Source organism: Trachinotus anak, unplaced genomic scaffold (genome assembly GCF_046630095.1).
Source record: "Trachinotus anak isolate AG129_WGS33_773 ecotype Australia unplaced genomic scaffold, CSIRO_AGI_Tana_v1 ptg000018l, whole genome shotgun sequence".
Lineage (NCBI taxonomy): Eukaryota > Metazoa > Chordata > Actinopteri > Carangiformes > Carangidae > Trachinotus > Trachinotus anak.
In genome coordinates, this window is record NW_027273869.1 from 6,137,323 (window position 1) to 6,157,040 (window position 19,718).

At 40.4% G+C, this 19,718-nt stretch overlaps 1 protein-coding gene across 1 annotated transcript in view; it reads left to right on the plus strand.

The window, feature by feature from the left end:
* tmtc1 (transmembrane O-mannosyltransferase targeting cadherins 1) overlaps nt 1-19,718 on the plus strand; it is a 147,079-nt gene that overhangs the window by 115,161 nt on the left and 12,200 nt on the right. Inside the window, exons 11-16 of the mRNA XM_071501868.1 lie at nt 9,725-9,868; nt 15,513-15,621; nt 15,807-15,909; nt 17,291-17,426; nt 18,366-18,510; nt 18,889-19,026. Coding sequence (XP_071357969.1) covers nt 9,725-9,868; nt 15,513-15,621; nt 15,807-15,909; nt 17,291-17,426; nt 18,366-18,510; nt 18,889-19,026 — 775 coding nt within the window. The remainder of the gene's footprint in view (nt 1-9,724; nt 9,869-15,512; nt 15,622-15,806; nt 15,910-17,290; nt 17,427-18,365; nt 18,511-18,888; nt 19,027-19,718) is intronic.

The following is a 19,718-nucleotide window of genomic DNA, read 5'->3' on the forward strand; positions in this document are numbered from 1 at the left end:
CAGTGAAAACACGGTGGACGTTTCTGTGGGTTTGCAGGGAGCTTGAAATCAAAAACATTAGATGTCATATCAGCAGTCAGACAGAGCTGCCAGGCTCCTCCTCCGCTGTTAAGGTAACTGTGACTGACTGTGCCCACACACAAATGTAATATATGTACATATATTGAATTTCTCTATATGACGTGTGTACATATAAAAGCACATATATACAATTATATATAAAACCTATTAGAAATTTGAATAATTTTAATATATTGATATATACATCTAGCCCATAGAAATACGTATATGTTTATGTACTGTATGTGTATGTATGTTTATACTGTAGACATATGTTACATAAATATAAAAGCCATCCAAAGCCTGTTAATGTACAGTTTATATTATATACAGCAGGCTCCAAAAGGCTGAGACCACTTTCCCAGAATGGGAAGATGTTTAAAATGAATAAGAAATGACCATAGACTGTTTTATATATATATATGTTGTTTTAATAAACTTGCATATATAAATGAAATTTATATATGCATATTAATTTATATATTTATATGTTATAAATGTATATTTTCATATATGCAAATGATGTATATATGTGATGAATAATATAAGGAACACATATGACAACATCACTCTTGATATAGGGACATATATGTCATGTTTTACATTTCTGTATGGGTGCTGACGCTGATGGTCACACTGTTAACAGAACTGACGGAAGAACAACAAAGATCTTAAACCCAAGTCAAATGAACAGTTTGACTGCTGCTTTAGGCTGTCATATCAAATACATGTCACCACGTATTTGCATAAAAACCTCTTATGTCCGTACGCACTGGCAGTGAGAGTAAGAGATTAGAACAGTATTTGCACAACACAGTCTTATGTATTTGCATAAAATGTCCTTTGTGACAAAACAGCTGCAAAGTGATAGTGACAAATGCTAATTTAGATGATGCTTCAATTTCAATGAATTAAATTTAAATGCAATTTTTTTTTTTTTTGCAAATATATTGTGACACAAAATGTTAAACAAAGTTCTAGATTATGTGAGCAGTTTTAATGCAAATTTCTACCATGACATTGGGAGATTTATGCAAATATATGGTGGAGGAAGTGTGTATGTGATGTAATATTAATATATTGTGATACAGTGATAATACCTTTTTTCACGTGAAACTTAGTTTTGTCAGTACAACTTTCATAAAATCTTCCTTTAGTCACACAGTTGTTTTTTCATAAAATATAAAATCCACGTTACTCTACATTTAGAAAAACTGTCGTGTGAATGTAGAGACTGCATGTGAGAAAAAACTTTTCATTCAGTACAACTTTATTTATCCCTGTAGGGGGAATTGTGCAGCAGTTTGCCTCGGTTTTGGTTTTTGCTAATGTTTCACGTTTACACAGAAACATGCTGCAGCAGCCAGGTCAGCTTGAAAATAGCAAACTGATGTCGTACTGATGGCGTGCAACCCTGCACCACGACCTCTGACACAAGAAAAGTTCTGAAAAACACAAGAAAAGTTTGCAGGGAGCTGTGCAAACGAAAGCACAAGTTGAAGTTGTTGCACTCATATATATTAAATTTACATATATCACATACTGTATATTTACATATAAAATAAAAACACATATGTAGAAATTATATGAAATCTATTGAAAAGATGCAATAGAGATGCAATATATCCATACTGTATATTTATGTCTGTGACCACTTTTCTAGAATGGGAAGATAGACAGGATAATGACAGCAGCACAGGGACCCACCATTAGTCATCAAATATCCCACAGCTAGGTCTCTGTGTACTCATGTTAGTGTGAGGTCTTCATGAATGTTTCTGATCTAATAAAATCAAAGCCCCTCACTCACAAACATGGGACAGACACACTCTCGAGCATTAGTAACTTCTGCCAACATGTCACATGACATTTCTTGCCTTCCTGTTTCGTTCTTTGCTTGTTGTTGTTGCCCTTTGGCTCCATCACTCATCAGTTTCCTGATCTTGCCAAGTTTGTAAAAAAAAATGTTCAGTTAAATTGTAAAAACATGGCCCCGGGCAACATAATCCATGTCCAGTGAAGGAGCTTTAAAGGCCCCATGAAAAGGTTTTGTGATTGTAAGTGGCTTCTGTTGTTGGATATGGTTCCACATGAAACAAGGACTGATGGGATTGAGAGCAACAGGCAGAGTAGAGAATCAATTTTCATAAGGCAATAAGAAAACTATAGAATAATACCAGACTTGCACTTTAAGATAGAGTTTGTCCTTTTAATAATTAAAATTTTATGAACTAGATAGTTTTTATTTATAACTCCAGAGATGTGTAGATTTTGACCTTTACAGGAAGACAGATGGGTAGAGTGCTGTAGAAGTAGGTTAGAAGCATATTTGATATATATTTGGCTCATGATACATCACCAGGAACTCAAGGTCACTGCATGTAAAATAAGGCATCTGTATTTCACAGGACCTTTTGGAAACCATGTACCATTTGCTGGCTTTTATCCAGTGTACCATACTGTGCTGTACTTATAGTGCAGGCTGTTTATTTTTAGTGGCTGGCTCCGGTGGGAATTCACAGTATGACAGGATTAAGGGCACATGTATACAGTTATGATTCCAAAGGACAAATATTGATGACAAATTTGGACGTCCTGTCTCACATAATTAAACTCTAAATCCCCAGTGCAATTAATATAATGTGCTTACACAAACTGAAATACAAGTCTCACACACACACACACACACACACACACACACTATGATACTTTGGGTCAAGCTCTCATGCATGTAATGGTCTTGTCTCACACAGGCTGCACTGATGAACGACAGTGTCCATTAGTCAGTGGAGAGGATCCTGAGGAGCCACACACATGTGGTTCAGCTTCTCCTCTCTCATGGTTTCACCTCTGGTCTTCACTTTTTCAGATTAGTTCATGTGTAACCTGGCCGATATTTATTTGTGGACTTTAGTTAGAATGAAATTAAACGGAGAGAGAGCCAGCAAATTCTCACATCTGAGACACAGGAACCAGACAATGACTGACATTTTTTACTTGATAATCAACTAATTAATTCTAATTAATTTGTCTATTGGTTGGTATTCAATTAGAGTTCATACAGCTAGTTTTATTTAAGTTTAATCTATGTAAACACACCATTGTTAGGCTTTAGTGCCCTAACTGTAACCAAAGGATTTCCCTAAAGTTCTTCCACAGACAGATTTTTTTCAACTTTCTTTGACATGTGTGAGATAAACAGAAGATAAAGATGTGAAAATCAGTTTTAGGGCTTCACAATTAGAAGAAAACATCTCAAGTGCAATTGTGATAGAACTGTGATTATGTTGTAGAAATTAAAGCTCACATCTATATTAATGATCTACACTTACATTTATGATCCAGGTTTAGGCAGAATAAATAATAAAATAAAGCAGTTGCTTGTTGTTGAGGCTTTAAACTACTCTTGGCTTGTTCCATTATACTGATAGTCTAACACAGAAAATCTCATCTTTGTTTAAAAATAATCAAAATACTATGTTCTGTTAATGAACTAACCCTATAATGCTGTTAAGTATTTGCGGTTTATTACAAGGTGCTCTGAGCTTTGCTTCCATATTTCGGATTGATGTTCTATTAAAGTGTTTCTTTAGGAGAGTATTAACTATAATTAAAAATACAGATTATAATATATGTCTGTAATCCAGAAACCATGCAGAGGAGTCTGCTGCTGGTCTTTCCTCCAGGCTTCACAAAGCAACAATAACCTCCACCTATAAAGCAGCATACCCCGTATGTAGCCCAGGAGGCACAATGCAGGGCAGGAAAGTAACACAAATACCTCAGCGCTTCCTGCTGCTCATTAAACTCACTGCTGTGAGTTCACAGTAATAATGAATGTGACTCAGCCCCTGTCTTCTCTTGCCTGGTCTGTGGTGGCAGGACTGTAAAAGAACAATTCAAAGACAGAAAATCAAACTGAAATAATACAAATCCGGGAGCAGAAATAGGATTTTAAAGAGTGTAAATTATACCCTTTGCTTAACATTTCTCAATTAGCTCCAGCTGAGTAAATCTGCCAGAAACAGTTGTCATTATATCCTTCAAAATCAATGGCAGCCATCTAACTGCACTCCAATCAAGACTTCATTATAAGAAGGATCCATTGTTCAGCTTTAATCAGTGGTGATAATGGACTTTGATGTTGTTGTAATCTGTGGACAGTTAAACTCTAGTGGACGTTCTCATCTTCCACTGCCACTCGTCCTCTTTTTCTCTATTTGTAATAGATGCATGTCACATCCATCTCTACATCCCCTACTTCATTTATCTCCCCACTCCCTCCGCCGCTTCCTTCCTTCCTCTCCTCCTCTCCTCCTCTCCTACTCCCTCCTCTCTCTCAGCAGAGTTAGAGTTGTGTGTTGTCAGTGTGTGGCAGCTTCAGCACGAGAACTCTCTGCTTTAAAACCCACCAAACCCGGGCAGAGACCAGCAGCAGCCACCACACCCCTCACTGTCACTTCAATCAACCAGCCTCCGCTTCCTTTCTGCTCCTCCATGTATAACAGTGAGGCCTTTGAGACGCAAATGTCCGTGACTGACTGACTGACTGATCAAGTCACACCACTGGTTAGGTCGCAAAGTTTTGGAGTTTCCTCTCTGGCTGTTTTCTATTACATCATCGGGGGGTTGTTTACAGCCAGTGTTGCCAACTTAGCACCTTTGTCATTAGATCTACGGACATTTCAGCACCTAGCGACAAATCCAGTGACTTTTTTAGACAAACTTTAACTTCTTTCCGTAGAAGAGAGTTGCCAGTTTTGCCGCGCATGTGGGGTCCAGCTTCACTTCCGCAGACGCAGCTCTCTTTGGTGAGCACATGACATCTGACATAAGCAGGATGTTAGATGAATGAGCTTCAAACTTTGTCTCTGAGTGATGTCATGAACATGCTAATTAGCATGTTATTACATCTAGTAACTTTCCATTGAAAGTAGTTGTTTACAGTGGTTCCACAACAGTTTTCAACTCCGTCCTCACACTGAACACACAGTCCAGTCATAAACCTACTGATTTTGACCAAGTAGAAACTTCCTGTGCTGATAAATGAAGCCAACTCAGAAGAGCCAAAATATGCAGTTCCTCTGTTGGCCACATGAGGCTGGCTTTAAAAGCGAGTCAATCCCCACAGACTCACATGTTAAAAGGCCTGAATTTACAGCAGAAATAAACATGTTTACAGCCTGGTACAAAAAACAGTTTTGGTCTCTATAGCTAATTTCCTCCTTCATGACAACTGCACAGGGGATTCATTTTTATATAACTCAACTCAACTTGTTTCAGTTTTCTTAGGGTTGAACGTATGTTTAATTGAGTTTGTGCCACTTTGAGTGACAGGTGGGTGAGTGTATGCTGGCCTCAAACCGGCATGCCCCGACGTCTCTGCATTTTGATTAGCCAGGAGTTAGGTGGAGTCAGGCACTGCCAAGATGGCAGAAACCTATGGGTGACATCATGAAGGATACATCCATCTTTTTATAGAGCCTATGGTTTTCTAGTCTCCAAAGAAGGCAGTGAGAGGGTCCCTTTGAAACCTTCACATTTTGAATTTCCAAAGTTGATGAAAGTCTCTTTTTGTTGCTGTTTTAATGTCTCAGTTTCAGACTTGATGCATCAACAAGAGTAAATCTCCACTCTTAATTTATTTATTATGTCCTCTATCTTTATTTAATGTAATTTTATTTGTGTCTGCCACAGTCAGTTCTGATGTACATCTCAACTCTCTTAATTGCCTCCATGTCTCCCTCCCTTGTGTCCTTTCCTTGCATCTTAGTCCCTCCTACTAAAGACACAAGGAGAGATGGGAGGAATCACAGAAACGAGTTTGTCCGTATTTTTGAACCGTCGTCTGAAGCGACATCCATTTTTAATGATGGCAGCACAGCTGGATCAGCTGTCATTCAGCCTCATATGACAACTTTAAATGGTTTATAATTACTCATATACAGTATGTGCTGTCCACATAGTAACGAGGGTGCATAGTTACCACCACCACCTGCACAGCTGTGGTCTGACAAACACCACGTGTTTGTGAAACAGCACATTTATTAGCTTGTTTTCTGTGTTTATACAGTGTACGGCTGAGTCGATGTATAAATGAATGTCACTGCTCAGGCACACTCAGTGCACATGCAACATTTCTACTGGCAGCAACATGTTTTTTTAATTTGTTGTTTAGTTTCATCAAAATTTATGGACATTCAGTTTGTAAATCCACAGTTGAATAATCCAGGTCAGGATTAGAAAGTCTCATCATTTGTAGAAGTGATTTATCTGCCCAGGGGCCATACGCATAAAACTCTGTGAAGATTCACAACTAAAACTATGTGTATGCACAAAACCAGGAATATGCATACACATGATTTAAATCTCATTCATTGAGAAACTGGACCAGACAGGTTTGATTGTTTTATCTTCAAGTCCACGTCTACTCTTTATTTTTGCATTTTCACTTCACTGTATCTACCTTAGCTTGCTCTTAAAAAACCATGTATGCGCATGGTCAAAAGGATCTGTGAGGTGCGCACAGTCTCATCACACATTTGTGTTAAAAAAATGCCAATCCATGTGCAGGAAATGGCGGACGCATGGTTTTTGCGTGTTCGCGTCCTTTATATTATTCATATTTTTTATCTGTCCTCTTTGGTGATGTTGTGATCCGGTTTCAGGTCAGTCTGATCAGCTTCAGTGTCCAATCACTGACAGATCTCTGTCGGACCTCAGCAAAGGATGGTCTCCTCGTTCCTTAGAGCAGAAGTAATTGGGACAACCTTCAAGATGGAGGAGAGGAACGATCCAGGCTTAAGTTAGGATTTATAGGAAGGAATGATCAAGTAAGGGAAATGGGATGCATCCAGCGTCTTTCTTACCCCTCAGTTATGTATTTAAGTATCAGGATGTCTTGAATGATGGCAGCTCTTGATTGATTTCCAGGTCAGAGGCTGAAAGACAGAACAGTCGGTTCTTCAAATCTCCATCAGAAAGTTAAAGTATATGTGACACCGATGATAAAAGCAGAAGCTGATGCGTCCATTTCCTCTAGTTTACCACTGTCTGCAGGGAGGGTTGAAGTAGCTGACTTCAGTGACCTTTAGCCAGGGCTCTAAGGATGGCAGTGTCAGCCAGTTGGTGAGTTGGTCCATCAGAGTAAAATGTTCCAACAGTTACAGGTCGGATGTTGTGCAGATAATATCAAATAACTTTGGGTTCCCCTGACTTTTCATCCAGATGAACCATGAGGTCAAAGTTTAATTACCTGATAAAGAAAAATCTTTATTTGTGTGAGCTTCACAGAAAAACAGAAACGAAATGCCAACACAATAAAATGATGATGGCTGTGACTTCTCTGGGTTTTAATTAGTACGTCATCGGTCACTTTAATAATCAAGTAATGCCTTGTAGACTCCGAAACATCACAGGGCTCCTGAAATACAAGACCACATCATGTTCACCCCCACCCAAAGGTGTGAAGCCAGATTTAAGTGTGATGTAAGGGATTAACAGGCGTCACACTGTAAATATCTACAGTCTTGGCTTTGATTGATAGTTTAGTATCAGATTTCCCGAAACAGCATTATTGTACTTAAATGAAATGTATTGTTCTTTATGTATTCTGTTATTCCTTCATGTCCTTTGTGGTGCCAGTGGTGGAAGGAATGTCACCTTGTTGAATATCAGTTTTATTAGAAACTTAGGAGAAGAAAACGTGAGCAGTCAGTCACAGTTCCTGCATCCCAGCATCTCCGTAGCCATGATGTATAGTTAAAACTTTGAGGAGGAAAACTTAGCTTTAGAGCGGAGGCATGTAGCCTCCATAGTTACAGCATAACCCCTTGCAAATGAACTTTGTGACCAGGATAACCATTGCTGTTCATTGCTGGTTTCTCTGTTTGTGTTTCTGAAACTGCTCCTCTTTCTGCGCTGTGAAACTCCAACTCATTACCACGTGGAACAAGGTTGCCATAGAAACAGTAAAGAGCATTTCCACGGCATCCGCTCCCCTTCTGCCTCCGGGCATCTTGTCAGGCCCGTGTCACCATCACGGACTCTAACTATAAAAATGTATTCCAATTACACAGAGGCCTTTTGTAGCGGTGATGGAGGGTGGCGGTAAATGTCAGCAGAGAGGCTGCTGTCTGCAGCTTCCACGCACTCACTGCTGATTTATCTGCACCATTTGCTCTGAAGATAATCCTTATCACTGTGACGAGGCACTTAGCCCAATCATGATCATGTTATGGTATGCTTTCCATCTGGAAGTGCGGGACCATCAGAGGTTCCTCAGATGAACACGGCCTGACAGCGAAGCTCCGTTCCAGAAGCAGCGCGCCGGCAGACTGGCTGTTACAGACAGGTCTCCTGCCAGGGGGAGCCATCCAGTATTAAAGCAACAATGACTGCTACAGCAGTGCTTAGACCCTTGACGTAAGTCATTACCCCAATGAGTCACAAACTGATTGGATAAGTAAAACACTTACATGAAAGATTTTAAAAAAGGAAACATGAGCAGGTGTTTGTTTGTTTTTTCACAAAAATCAGTGGTTTGAATTTTATTTTTTTATTTTTATTTTTTTTCCGATCGATAAAATACTTTATTCATCCTCTCGGGGAAATTCAGATTGTCCAACACTTCAATTATGTATGCAGTTCAGATTTTAGTCCATGTCATGAGCCACTGCCTTTGGCTGAGGTGTTAAACAGTCTGATGACAGTGGGAACAAAGGATTTCCTGAACCACTGCAGCTCATGATTGTACAACTGATGGTCCCATCTGTCATATCATTTCAGGTAAATTCACATTCCAGCACATATTGAGTTCTGAATAAAAACATTTTTTGTCGACTTCTCATAAGTGAAGCTATCATCTGTTTTACTTATGGGAATGAGTCTTTAATAATGTCAGAGCGTTAATAAGTTAGATTCTGTCAGTCTGTTTATTCAAAGACGTGTCGGTGTGTTCAGCTGTTGTAGGACGTAACAGACCTGTCTGTTGAATTTTGGTGAAGATGATGATCTTTGCAGCAACTTCTGAAAAAAGTTTTTTGTCAGCTGTCTGGTGGTGGACAGGAGGGTTATTTGGGCTGAGAACAGCTGCTGCTGCCGGAAACCAAGACAATCAGCAAAAAAAGGCTAAAACATAAAATGTTCTATGGGTTCATCACTGCACCTGAAATGACACACAGTCCTTTCATCTAAATAGAAATGATATATAAATAACATCATTAAATGAAGAAGATCTTAACTGTAAAACATTAATGAAACCTGACACATGTATTTGTGTTACGTGCAGTGTGCAAAATACAAAATGTCAGTCAATGGTTATGTGTAAAATACTTCTGCTAGCATAAGAAATATTGCTATAAATATTTCTGAAACAGTTGTAAATCTTTTCGGAAATGATCTGTCAACTATTATGATTATGATTATGATTATTATTATTGTTATAATTATTATTTTGAAGAGGATCAAACATTTTGACCATGACCTGCAAATAAATTTTCATATATGGATACATATTTGAGACCTCCCAAAACATTTGGTTTTGAAGATTTCAGGAGGCTCTAGATTGTCGATGAGGGGGGTGTGACCCCCCAAGGACTCCTACTATATTTACACTATATTTGCATTTTTATTAACAATAAATTTTCTCCTCTCCTCTCCTCAGGTTATACCCCCGTCACGCCAGCGCCATGAACAACCTCGGCACTCTGACACGCAGCCCAGAGGAGGCTGAGCGTTACTACAGGAAAGCACTGGACACCAACCCTCAGCATAACCGAGCTCTCTTCAACCTGGGGAACCTCCTCAAGTAAGACACACACACACACACACACACACATTGACAGGCTTTTTTGAGAACACATGATGACAGCTCACAACTAAATCCTGACCACCATTCTGAGAGATAAGTCAGAAACTGAGGACTCGCAGCACAGCTGGAGACTTTGATAATGTTGTGTTAGCAGCTTTCAAACTGTTTCTAGTGGAAAGGAAGTTTTATTTTCTTAACTTTCCAAAGAGATCCCGGAACTATCAACGACCCTCACAGCTGGAGACCATCTTAATGATCCAGCAGCAACTTCTTAACTGCTGCTAAAAAAAAATCTGTTTGCCCCTGAGCTCCCAATTATGAGCACAACAAGAGAAGAAACGTCTTTAATCATTCAATCATCTCTCCATTACCTCTGATTTTAACCAAAGAAAAGAGAGACACACTTCATTGACTGCCGTTCACTGCCTTTGTAAAATCAGAACATTTGTTTTGCTTTGTAAAGGAGACCCGGGGGGTGTTTTTAACAAAGCAGGATTAGCAGTTATTTCAATAAGTCAAGCTCATTTGCAGGAAGTTGTATTTCATGGAGGAGCTTTGAAGAGGTTACTGTGGGATCCTGAAAGCCAGCCTGGATCCCAGTCCTGTGCATGTTTCAGGTTTAGCTTCACCTCAGGCTGAAGTAGAACCAGCCAGATTGAAACCCATTGTTAGGCTAGATCCACACGATTTTAAAATGCATCTCTTCTGCTATGTTTTCACCTCCCGTCCACACTACTCCCGAGTTTTTGAGCCCTGAAAACTCAGAGTTTTGGAAACACTGCTGGCCCCGTTTGAGTTTGAAAACTCTGAGGTAGTGTTGTAGTCTGGACGGGCAACAACTGAGACCTTTGAAAACAGTCCAGTCGCTCCCTGATTTCGCTTATCAGCCTCGGCCACCAGTGGTGAAAACAACATGAGTAACAAAATACAAGTGTTACTGAACTCGTTGTCTTTGCTCTCAGCTGTTGTCCAGTTAAATTCTGGATTTTAACGCTACAAATGCCTCTGTTGCTCCTTGTCCGTAGTATTTTGTACAACTGATCAACTGCGGAGTGGATAATCTGCTTCCTGTTCACACTGGCTTGTGCATGCCCAGTGTACATGCATGGTCATGATTGTGTGCGTTTTCAGGTGTGTCAGTGTGGACGCAGGTCATTTCTGATACAGAGCTAAAATGATCGTCTGGACAGAGATTATTTTCATTTAAAAATGCCGTTTTAAAATGAAATCAAACCTCCTCCTCCTAAATTTTCCCCTTCACCGCTGCACTGTGAACATGAGTCAGTTCGTTGCAAATGTCAAATTCATCACTTTCTGACACTTGCAGTATTGATTACTTACAAGGAACAACTTGGACCCACATCTGTAGTCTCCTGGTGAGAAACACTTTCACATTTAGTCTATTTGAATGTCACATAAATGATTTAAAGCAACAGAAAACACAAGAGGGACAGGCACAACACTGGTTTTCAGGAGAAAATCAAAACTACTCGTGCAGGACGTGAACACATGATATAAGTTCAGACCCTTGCTGCTCTGTGGCCGTGACAGTCCCTTTTTTGTTTACTTGTCTGATTTCTGCATTGTGAATTCCCGTGTGGAGTTTACATGTTCATGTCAGTGCCACAGTCCAAAGACATACAGGTTAACTGGCGACTGCCAACAGATGTGAATGTGCACGTGAATGGTTGTTTGTCTCTATGTCTTAGCTCTGTGATAGAGTCCATCCAGGATGGACCCCGCCTCCTTTCCAATATCAGATGATATTGGCTCCAGCCCTCCCTGCAACCCTTAAGGATAAGCAGTACAGCTAATGGTATAATTACTTTATTTTTAAGCCATGCCAGTGGCTTGCCAAGATTTACTAGAAGTGCTAGGTAAAAGTCTTATTTGTATCATTGTATTATTAAATATCATTATGTAGTTGAGCTCTTCATTAATATTGGCTTTTACCTGCATAATCTCTAAGTTATTAGCCTGTACACATAAAACCTACTTATGATTTGTGCATTTCGATTGAACCCACACATCAGAAAACGACATCATATCTTCACAGTCTCTACTTTATGGCTGAGACTGTTGTAAAGCGCCATTGTCGCCCTCTTCTTCCTCCTCAGTCGGTGTAAGAGGCGTCATAAATCTCTCTCAAGCCTTACTCTGAGGGTTTTAACCCTAAAGCCCCTTTTTATTTCTCTAGGGGAGATGGGCTGGTCTTAACATTACCTGAGCTGGTCAGTGATTTTCTAACTGTGGGTCATTTTTCAACCCTGAAATAATTACACCCATCATTACCTACTGTTTTTTAATAGGACCTCTCTGGTCCAGCAGTCATTCGAATCCAGAGCAAGTTCAGTGGCAATCCTACACTCTGGGAGAACCCCAAGCAAAAAAGCTCATCAAAGAACCCATCACCGCATCATCAGAGTCCTACTTTTGGGAGGTTTGGGGCAACAGTATAGCAAAGTGTAACTTTGCACAAAGCATGGCACCACCTCTGAGCAACTTTCTTGTATTGATGCTTTTTTTAAAATCAGCTAATTGTGAAATTTGATATTTGTGTGAAAATGGAGGTCAAAGATGTTTTTGCTAATTAGAAACATGCTAACACCGACAGCAGAGGAGTAGCCCTGTTTTTTTAGCCTATATTTGTTTAAATCTGGCAAATTGGCCCAGTTAGGATTATACTGAATCGGCTGTGATCAGCCTTTATTTACAGCGTAGCCACTGATACACAGACAACTGTCACTAAACAAAACCTAAAAACATGAGAATTCTCAGTTCTGAAGCATCTTTTTTAAAGTTACAATCTGTAACTTTTCCAGATTAAAATGTCTAGAAATGGGTTGATCTGATAGCCCAGTGGTTGGGCCACATACCACATGAGCACAAAATGCACACAAAAATATCTTTTAAAAAATGTCTAAAACACATAAACCTACTACTTTATATTTTTTTGAGTTGTGTGTTTACATTATCCTAAATGTTTCCAGCAATTCTCAAACTTAGAGAATCACGGTAATGATCCGTTTCTTTTGGTCACCTGTCAGTGACGGCGTTGTGGTTCCCTGCCAGAAACTCAAAATTGACTTAAATCTTGTTTTAAGTCACATTTTTTCGATACAGTTTCACACCCTGGTTGTTTTGAACTGTGAGTTTTAACCAGATGAAGGATTTTAGTCATCAGATGTCTGGATCTTAAGTTATCAGAGAAAAAAGCTTGGCCAATGTAGGCAGCTCAGCTCCTAGCTCCTCCTCTGCCAAAAAGCATCTGGGAATCGCAGAATTTTAACATGAAACTGCCTTATTCTGTGCTTCTACCGGTTTCAATCCCCTTCTCCGTTTGCTATGGAGAGGAGGGGGCCTCTGTGGATAATTTGGCTGCCGGTAAAAACCTCCTGAACATCTGGTTATCACAGAAGCAATCAAAACAAAGGTTAGCAGCAGTCTCAGCTCCCAACGCTTCCCTAACGTCTCTTGTCTGCCGTGTAGCGTAACTGCTTTATCCAGTGCTGTTATAGGTTATAATCACCAGGTCTGTTTGTTGTGGAGAGGAGGAGACCTCTGTGGATAATTCAGCTCCTGGTAAAAACCTCCTCAACCACTGACACTGAAGGAGCCCAAACCAGGAGAAGCTGAGAGCAATGGTGGTGAAGACTCCCATGAACCCACGCTATTTCACAACAAAAGCTCCAGTGGCAGAAGTTACATACTGTGCCTTTAAGCACATTTGTGGATTTTCATTTGTGATAAACATCAGAGATAATAACCTCAGGAAGTGTTGGTCACACTGAGTGACATTATTATGTGTTTAATGTCTGTGTTCAGATCTGAGTGAGTTATGACTGACTACTTAAATCACTGAGGATCAGTCCCCACATCCTCCTGAATCCTGTCCAAAAGGGGACTGAGTTAATATTCAGCGTGATTCCACTAAATATGATCCATGATCCAAAAGGGACCCAGGGGGGGTGTCAGCCTCAAACCAAACAGACCTGAGGATGATTTGATCTCGTCCAAAAATGTCAGTGTCTCCCCAGAAATATCAATCCTGGGTTTGGAAAGGAACACTGCTGTGGATTTTTCTCTCAGGTGTGTGATTAAACTGGAGATTCTCACCCACATGGTTTTCAGCCAGCAAAGCATCATTAAACTTTAATGGCTATGATTCATTGCAATGCTGATGCGGACCTTGGAGTCACAGCACGTTAGTGTGGACGCAAACAGAAGTGAGGGATATGTTGAAACATGGCCTCAGTACTCAGATGGAAATGAAGGGTCAGCTAAAGATGTAGTGGCATTAGTCATACCGGAGTCAGGGAGTGTAGGGGCTGAAAATCAAACCACCACCGTCACTAAATGAAAGTCATCAATTATCCCGACTCCTGACGCCACAGCTGTAATCTGACCAGCTGTGTACAGTTGTGATTTCTTTTTCTTTGTTTGTCTGCAGTCAGACAGCATGTGCTGCCCTGAGCTCTGCCTGCTCTAATAGAAAATTACATAAATAAATGAAGCCGAAACAAAGTCCATTATTATGGCTCAGCTCCATTACCAGTCTGTGTTATCACTGGAGCTATAAGAACAAACAACCGAGCCATCGACGACTCTGCGTGTGTCTGTATGTGCGTCAGTGTGCTGTTTCTGCGCATGAACAAATTATGCGTAAAATTGCATGACAGTGTAATGAAAAGCTACCTAATCTATGGTTGTGATTGAAAGTGTGAAGTGTGACAATGAAGATGATTATGATTATTGTGGATGATGATGATAATGATAAGTGTACAATCATATATAGCTCCTATAAAACATGATGATGATGATTATGCAAATATTGCTGCTACTGTCATGGCACAGGGAGCAATGATAAAATGATTTGTTGTTAGGTCTAATGGATTTGATTACCAACTGCTAACAGGCCACAGCACACCTGAACAACACACCTGAATGCTGTGGTTGCCAGTCAACAAGAAAAGGAAAATGCAGAAAATAGTCGCAGACAGAACCAAAACACTTCAGGGCTGAAGGTTATGATTCATTGTCCATCACATCCGTCCCCAGACGACGCTCCTGTGTGTCTCTACTCTCCTGCATCTGCTCTCAGACCAGGACAGACTACGTAAGACCCGCCCTCTTTAAGCTGTGCAACCTATCAGAAATGACACATGACAACCTTGAAATGTGACACTGGTAATGTGGTGGTGGTGATGATGATGATGATGATGATGATGATGATGATGATGAGGAGGATAAAAGTATGATAATGTTGCTTCTTATGATCAAGGTGATGGTGATGATGTTGCTGATATTGATGATGATGATGATGAGCATATGATAATAATGCTGGTGTTGAAGATGATTATGTGGAGGATTCTAATGATGATGATGATAGAAATAGTGATTATGATATGAGGATGACGATGATGATGTTCGTGATGGTGATAATGAAGATGACACTGATGACAGTCATGCTGATGGTCATGATAGTGGTGATGATGATGATGATGATGATGAGGTTGATGACAGTCATGATCACAGTGATGATGATGATGATGACCTCAATGACAGTCATGATGACGATGACGATGATGATGATGATGATGATGATGATGATGATGATGATGATGATGATGCTGTGTTCCAGGTCCCAGGGGAAGGAGAAAGAGGCTGAGGCTCTGCTGAAGGACTCCATCCGCTTCGGTCCACATTTTGCTGATGCTTACTCCAGTCTGGCGTCACTCTACGCTGAACAGGTGAAACATCCAGAGAGCCTCCACTCTCTCACAAACAGGAACCATATTTGACTTCACCCATCACTTAATTGAATCAGCTTTAGCTGGAGATTCATCTCCTCTGAAACACCTCTAGCTGTACAGAACACAACTTGGTTCATTCCTCTTTTTAATCCTGTGTTCACTTCATCTGTATTCTCCCACAGAAGCGCTTTCCTGAAGCCAATGAAGTGTATCTGAAAGGCATAGAGAACTGTCCTGACAGCTCCGACCTGCATAATAACTATGGAGTGTTTCTGGTGGATACGGGTGAGTTCAAGCTAGCAGCTCTCCGGCCCCTGGGATGATGGGTAAACATAGGCTCCCATTAGCCCTATAATCTTCCACTACATAAACACACACAGGTTTACCTCGAAATAAAACATTCAAGCACTGCCTGTTCGTCAAAGTGATTTTTATTTGTTTGTAAAAGCCTGTGCTGGTTTTTACTGATTTACCAAATTAGATAGAAACTGACTATACTTAACGTTCTGGTTATTTCCCCAAGTGCACCTTAAGTATTTAGATTGGTTTTTCCATCTTCCAGGCAGCCACTGATTTTAGTTCCTCTCTGTACATGATAGAAATCAACTTGCGGCCAGGGAATTAAACTCTGTTCTGTCAGATGTGGAAATGACAAAGTCTGGATGGAATATATGATTTATCTAATTTTGCTTTGCAAAGGCTGTTAGTTTGTGTGCTTATCGAACTGCCTTCATTGTGAAGTGGGTACATGTGGATACCAGGTTCTACACTGATCAATCCTTAGTTTAGGTTTTTTCTAACTGGAACCTCAGCATTAAATATTAAACAAATAAGTCAAACTGTTACAATACCACTACCAACAGCTTCTGCTTCCAGCTGTATTTCAATTAGGGGAGGCTAAATAAAATAGGGTTACTTATATACACATTTGACAAATATAAAGTTGGCTAAGTTGATTTTAAAGCTGTACCGAGATGGGCTGAAAAGCTGTGAAACAGTGGTTCCCAGTCTGTGGGGTGGGTCCAATTACAATTTTGATGAAAAGATGTAATTATAAAAAACATATAAGTAGTGTTTTTAAATGTGTTAAATTGAAATGATCTTTAAAATGTTGAAAAATGTTCTCATATTATCACTGTGATAAGACAATGATAGGAACTTTGTATACTTGTTACGTATCTCAGTGTGAAGATTACATCCATGGCAAAAACTGGAGACTGGTGAATCGACAAGTGATTAAATAAAAAAGGAAAAAAAATGAGTTTCCCCTGCTTTCAGTTTAATCCTGAATGTTCAGTCGTTATCATTAAGATAAAAACTGCATATTGTTTGGCCTCCATATTGTTCCGGGGTCAAATGAGGGCTGCCAACATTTTTGAGATTTTCAAGTGGGCCGTGAGTTGGAGAAGGTTGGCAACCAGTGCCCTACTCAACCCACACAAGTGAAAGCACTTGACTTAAGCAGCGCAGACACAAATCGGTCCTACATACTGATGGAAAACTTTCCTTTTGTTTGTCTTATTTGTTTGTCCTTCGTTTCTGCTCTCTCACTCGTGTCCATTTTTTATTTCCGTTCCCTTACTCCTTCTCAATTCCTCCCCTTATTTCTCTTCCTCTCTTCATTCCTTTATTTCTTTCCTCCATCCTCCGTCTTCCTCTCCTCCAGGAGAGGGGGAGCTGGCAGCCGCTCATTACCAGCAGGCAGTTCGACTCAAACCAGCACACTATGTTGCCATGGTGAACCTGGGCCGCCTGCTCCGCTCGTCCAATGAGAACAAAGAAGCGGAGTCTTGGTACAAGAGGTGAGTGAAGGAGTGTGTTTTAGCAGTAGCATGTTTTAAGAAGTAAAACCTTCTGCTCCGGTGGTTTGCACTGTGTTTTCAATGGGAGCCAGGGCACAGTCAGAAAGAGCTGCTTTTATTATGAAACACCAAACGCTATACAATTTTAAATGCATTATTCTGCTCATTTGTGTAGCATGTAGCTTTCCGTTTTTGAAATCTTCGTTTTGATCATCAGCTCACAGCTCACACCCCTGTTTGTTTCTCTTCATCTGGTTTGTGACTTTTTTATTGTTTGGCCCCCACGTTAAATATATGAATCAATTTGATCAGCTGCACGGCTGCTTTTGTGTAATTGTGACCTCTGACCTACCAGAGAGAAAAGACAAAATCTTACTGGTTGATTCAGTTTCTCATTAATCTGAGCCAAATAACAAAAAATGGCTCATTTATAATATTCATATATATTGAAGGATAAAGAATCAACAGAAGGAAGGATAATCTGCTACATTAGTATATGGTAAATACAGATGCAGCAGGTAATAATTCGTTCATTTCAGAATCAGTTTTTGCTTCTTGTTATTTGCAAGATCAGAGATGAAATTGATGTTGACAGATTATTGACATCTCACCTCTGGCAGCAAAGCAAATGCTAAATGCTGGAGCCTTCAATAGGGTTCAAGTGGTTTCAGACGCCTCTTTTAATATTTTAAAATTAATTAATGAAGCCACTCCAGGTCTTTTTCACCCCCCCTCCTTGTCTATCTTGTCTATGAATATTAATTTTATCACTGCTTTATCCTTTATCACTGCATATACCACATACTGTCAGATACTGTAGATGACAGTTTGTTGGCAGACACAGTGAAAGATGTTGAGCTGGTGTGTACTAAACCTGCAAATGGATATGAACCACCTCCATGGAACGCCATCCTCATGACCTTTGACCTTTGCCTGCAGGGCGCTGCAGGTGACGAGGAAGGTGGACATCCTGACGCCGCTTGGAGCTCTGTACTACAACACGGGCCGCTACGAGGAGGCCCTGCAGGTGTACAGAGAGGCGGCCGCCCTGCAACCAGAGAGCACCGACATCTGGCTGGCTCTGGTGAGACACACACACAACACACACACACACACAGGCACATACTTGTACTTTCATCTTTGTGAGGACACTCATTGACATAATGCATTCCCTAGCCCCTTCCCCTAACCTTAACCATCACAACTGAGTGCCTAACCCTAACCCTGACCCTGATCTTAACCTAAACCTAATTCTAACCATAACTCTAAAACCAAGTCTTAACCCTCAAAATGTGATTTGAAGGTGTCTCAAAAAGTGAGGACCGGCCAAAATGTCCTCACTTTCCCAAAATGTCCTCACTCTGTTAGTAAAATACTTTTTTTGGTCCTTGCTATGTCGCACGTACAAGTACACACACACACACACACTCTATCTGATATACACACTGTGTATCTTTTCCAGGCTCAGGTTTTAGCCATGGCTGGTCGCACCAAAGAGGCTGAGAAGATGACCTTGGACATCATATCTAGAGAAGGCAGCTGTATTGAATGTTACCGCCTCCTGTCTGCCATATACAGCAAGCGTGGCAACTTCACAGAGGTGTGTTTGTGTTTATGTGTGTTTGTGTGTGTGTGTGTGTGTGTGTGTGTGTGTGTGTGTGTGTGTGTGTGTGTGTGTGTGTGTGTGTGTGTGTGTGTGTCGCACATGTGTGTCGGTCTCATGGCCTTAGTGTGCGTTGCTCAGAGGGAAAATAACACACAGTCTGTTTCTCGCTCACAGTCAGGAATGATAAACTCTCAGCAGGAGACGGTTACCGTGGAAACTAATCACCTCCGCTTCACATCAGACTAGAGGCCATTTGCTGGCGAGCAGCTGCCACTCATCCTCCCACTGTGTTCTATCACCAGCATCAACACTTGTGCTTGTCTGTCTTTCACTTTCTCTGTGACCCAGCTTCACGCTTTCTATGAATTCAGTGTTTGAGTTTGTGTACAGTGCTGTGTGTAAAGCACATCAAATCACGTAGTTTAGAGGGTGTTAGTTGGGCGGAGACACTAATGTTAATATCGTCGACGAAAGATATTAATGTACGACCTTTTTTTACACGAGAAAAAGAAACAAGAATTAAAACAATAAAAAGTAACCTTTGAAAATTTTTCATCAACATATAAAAACTAAACAACTTGAAAGAGGAACAACTGAACTAATTACTGTTTTCACACGATCTTTTTTACCTACGACATACAGAATTACACACTGTAGCTCCTGATTAGTATCTTTCACTACCCAGA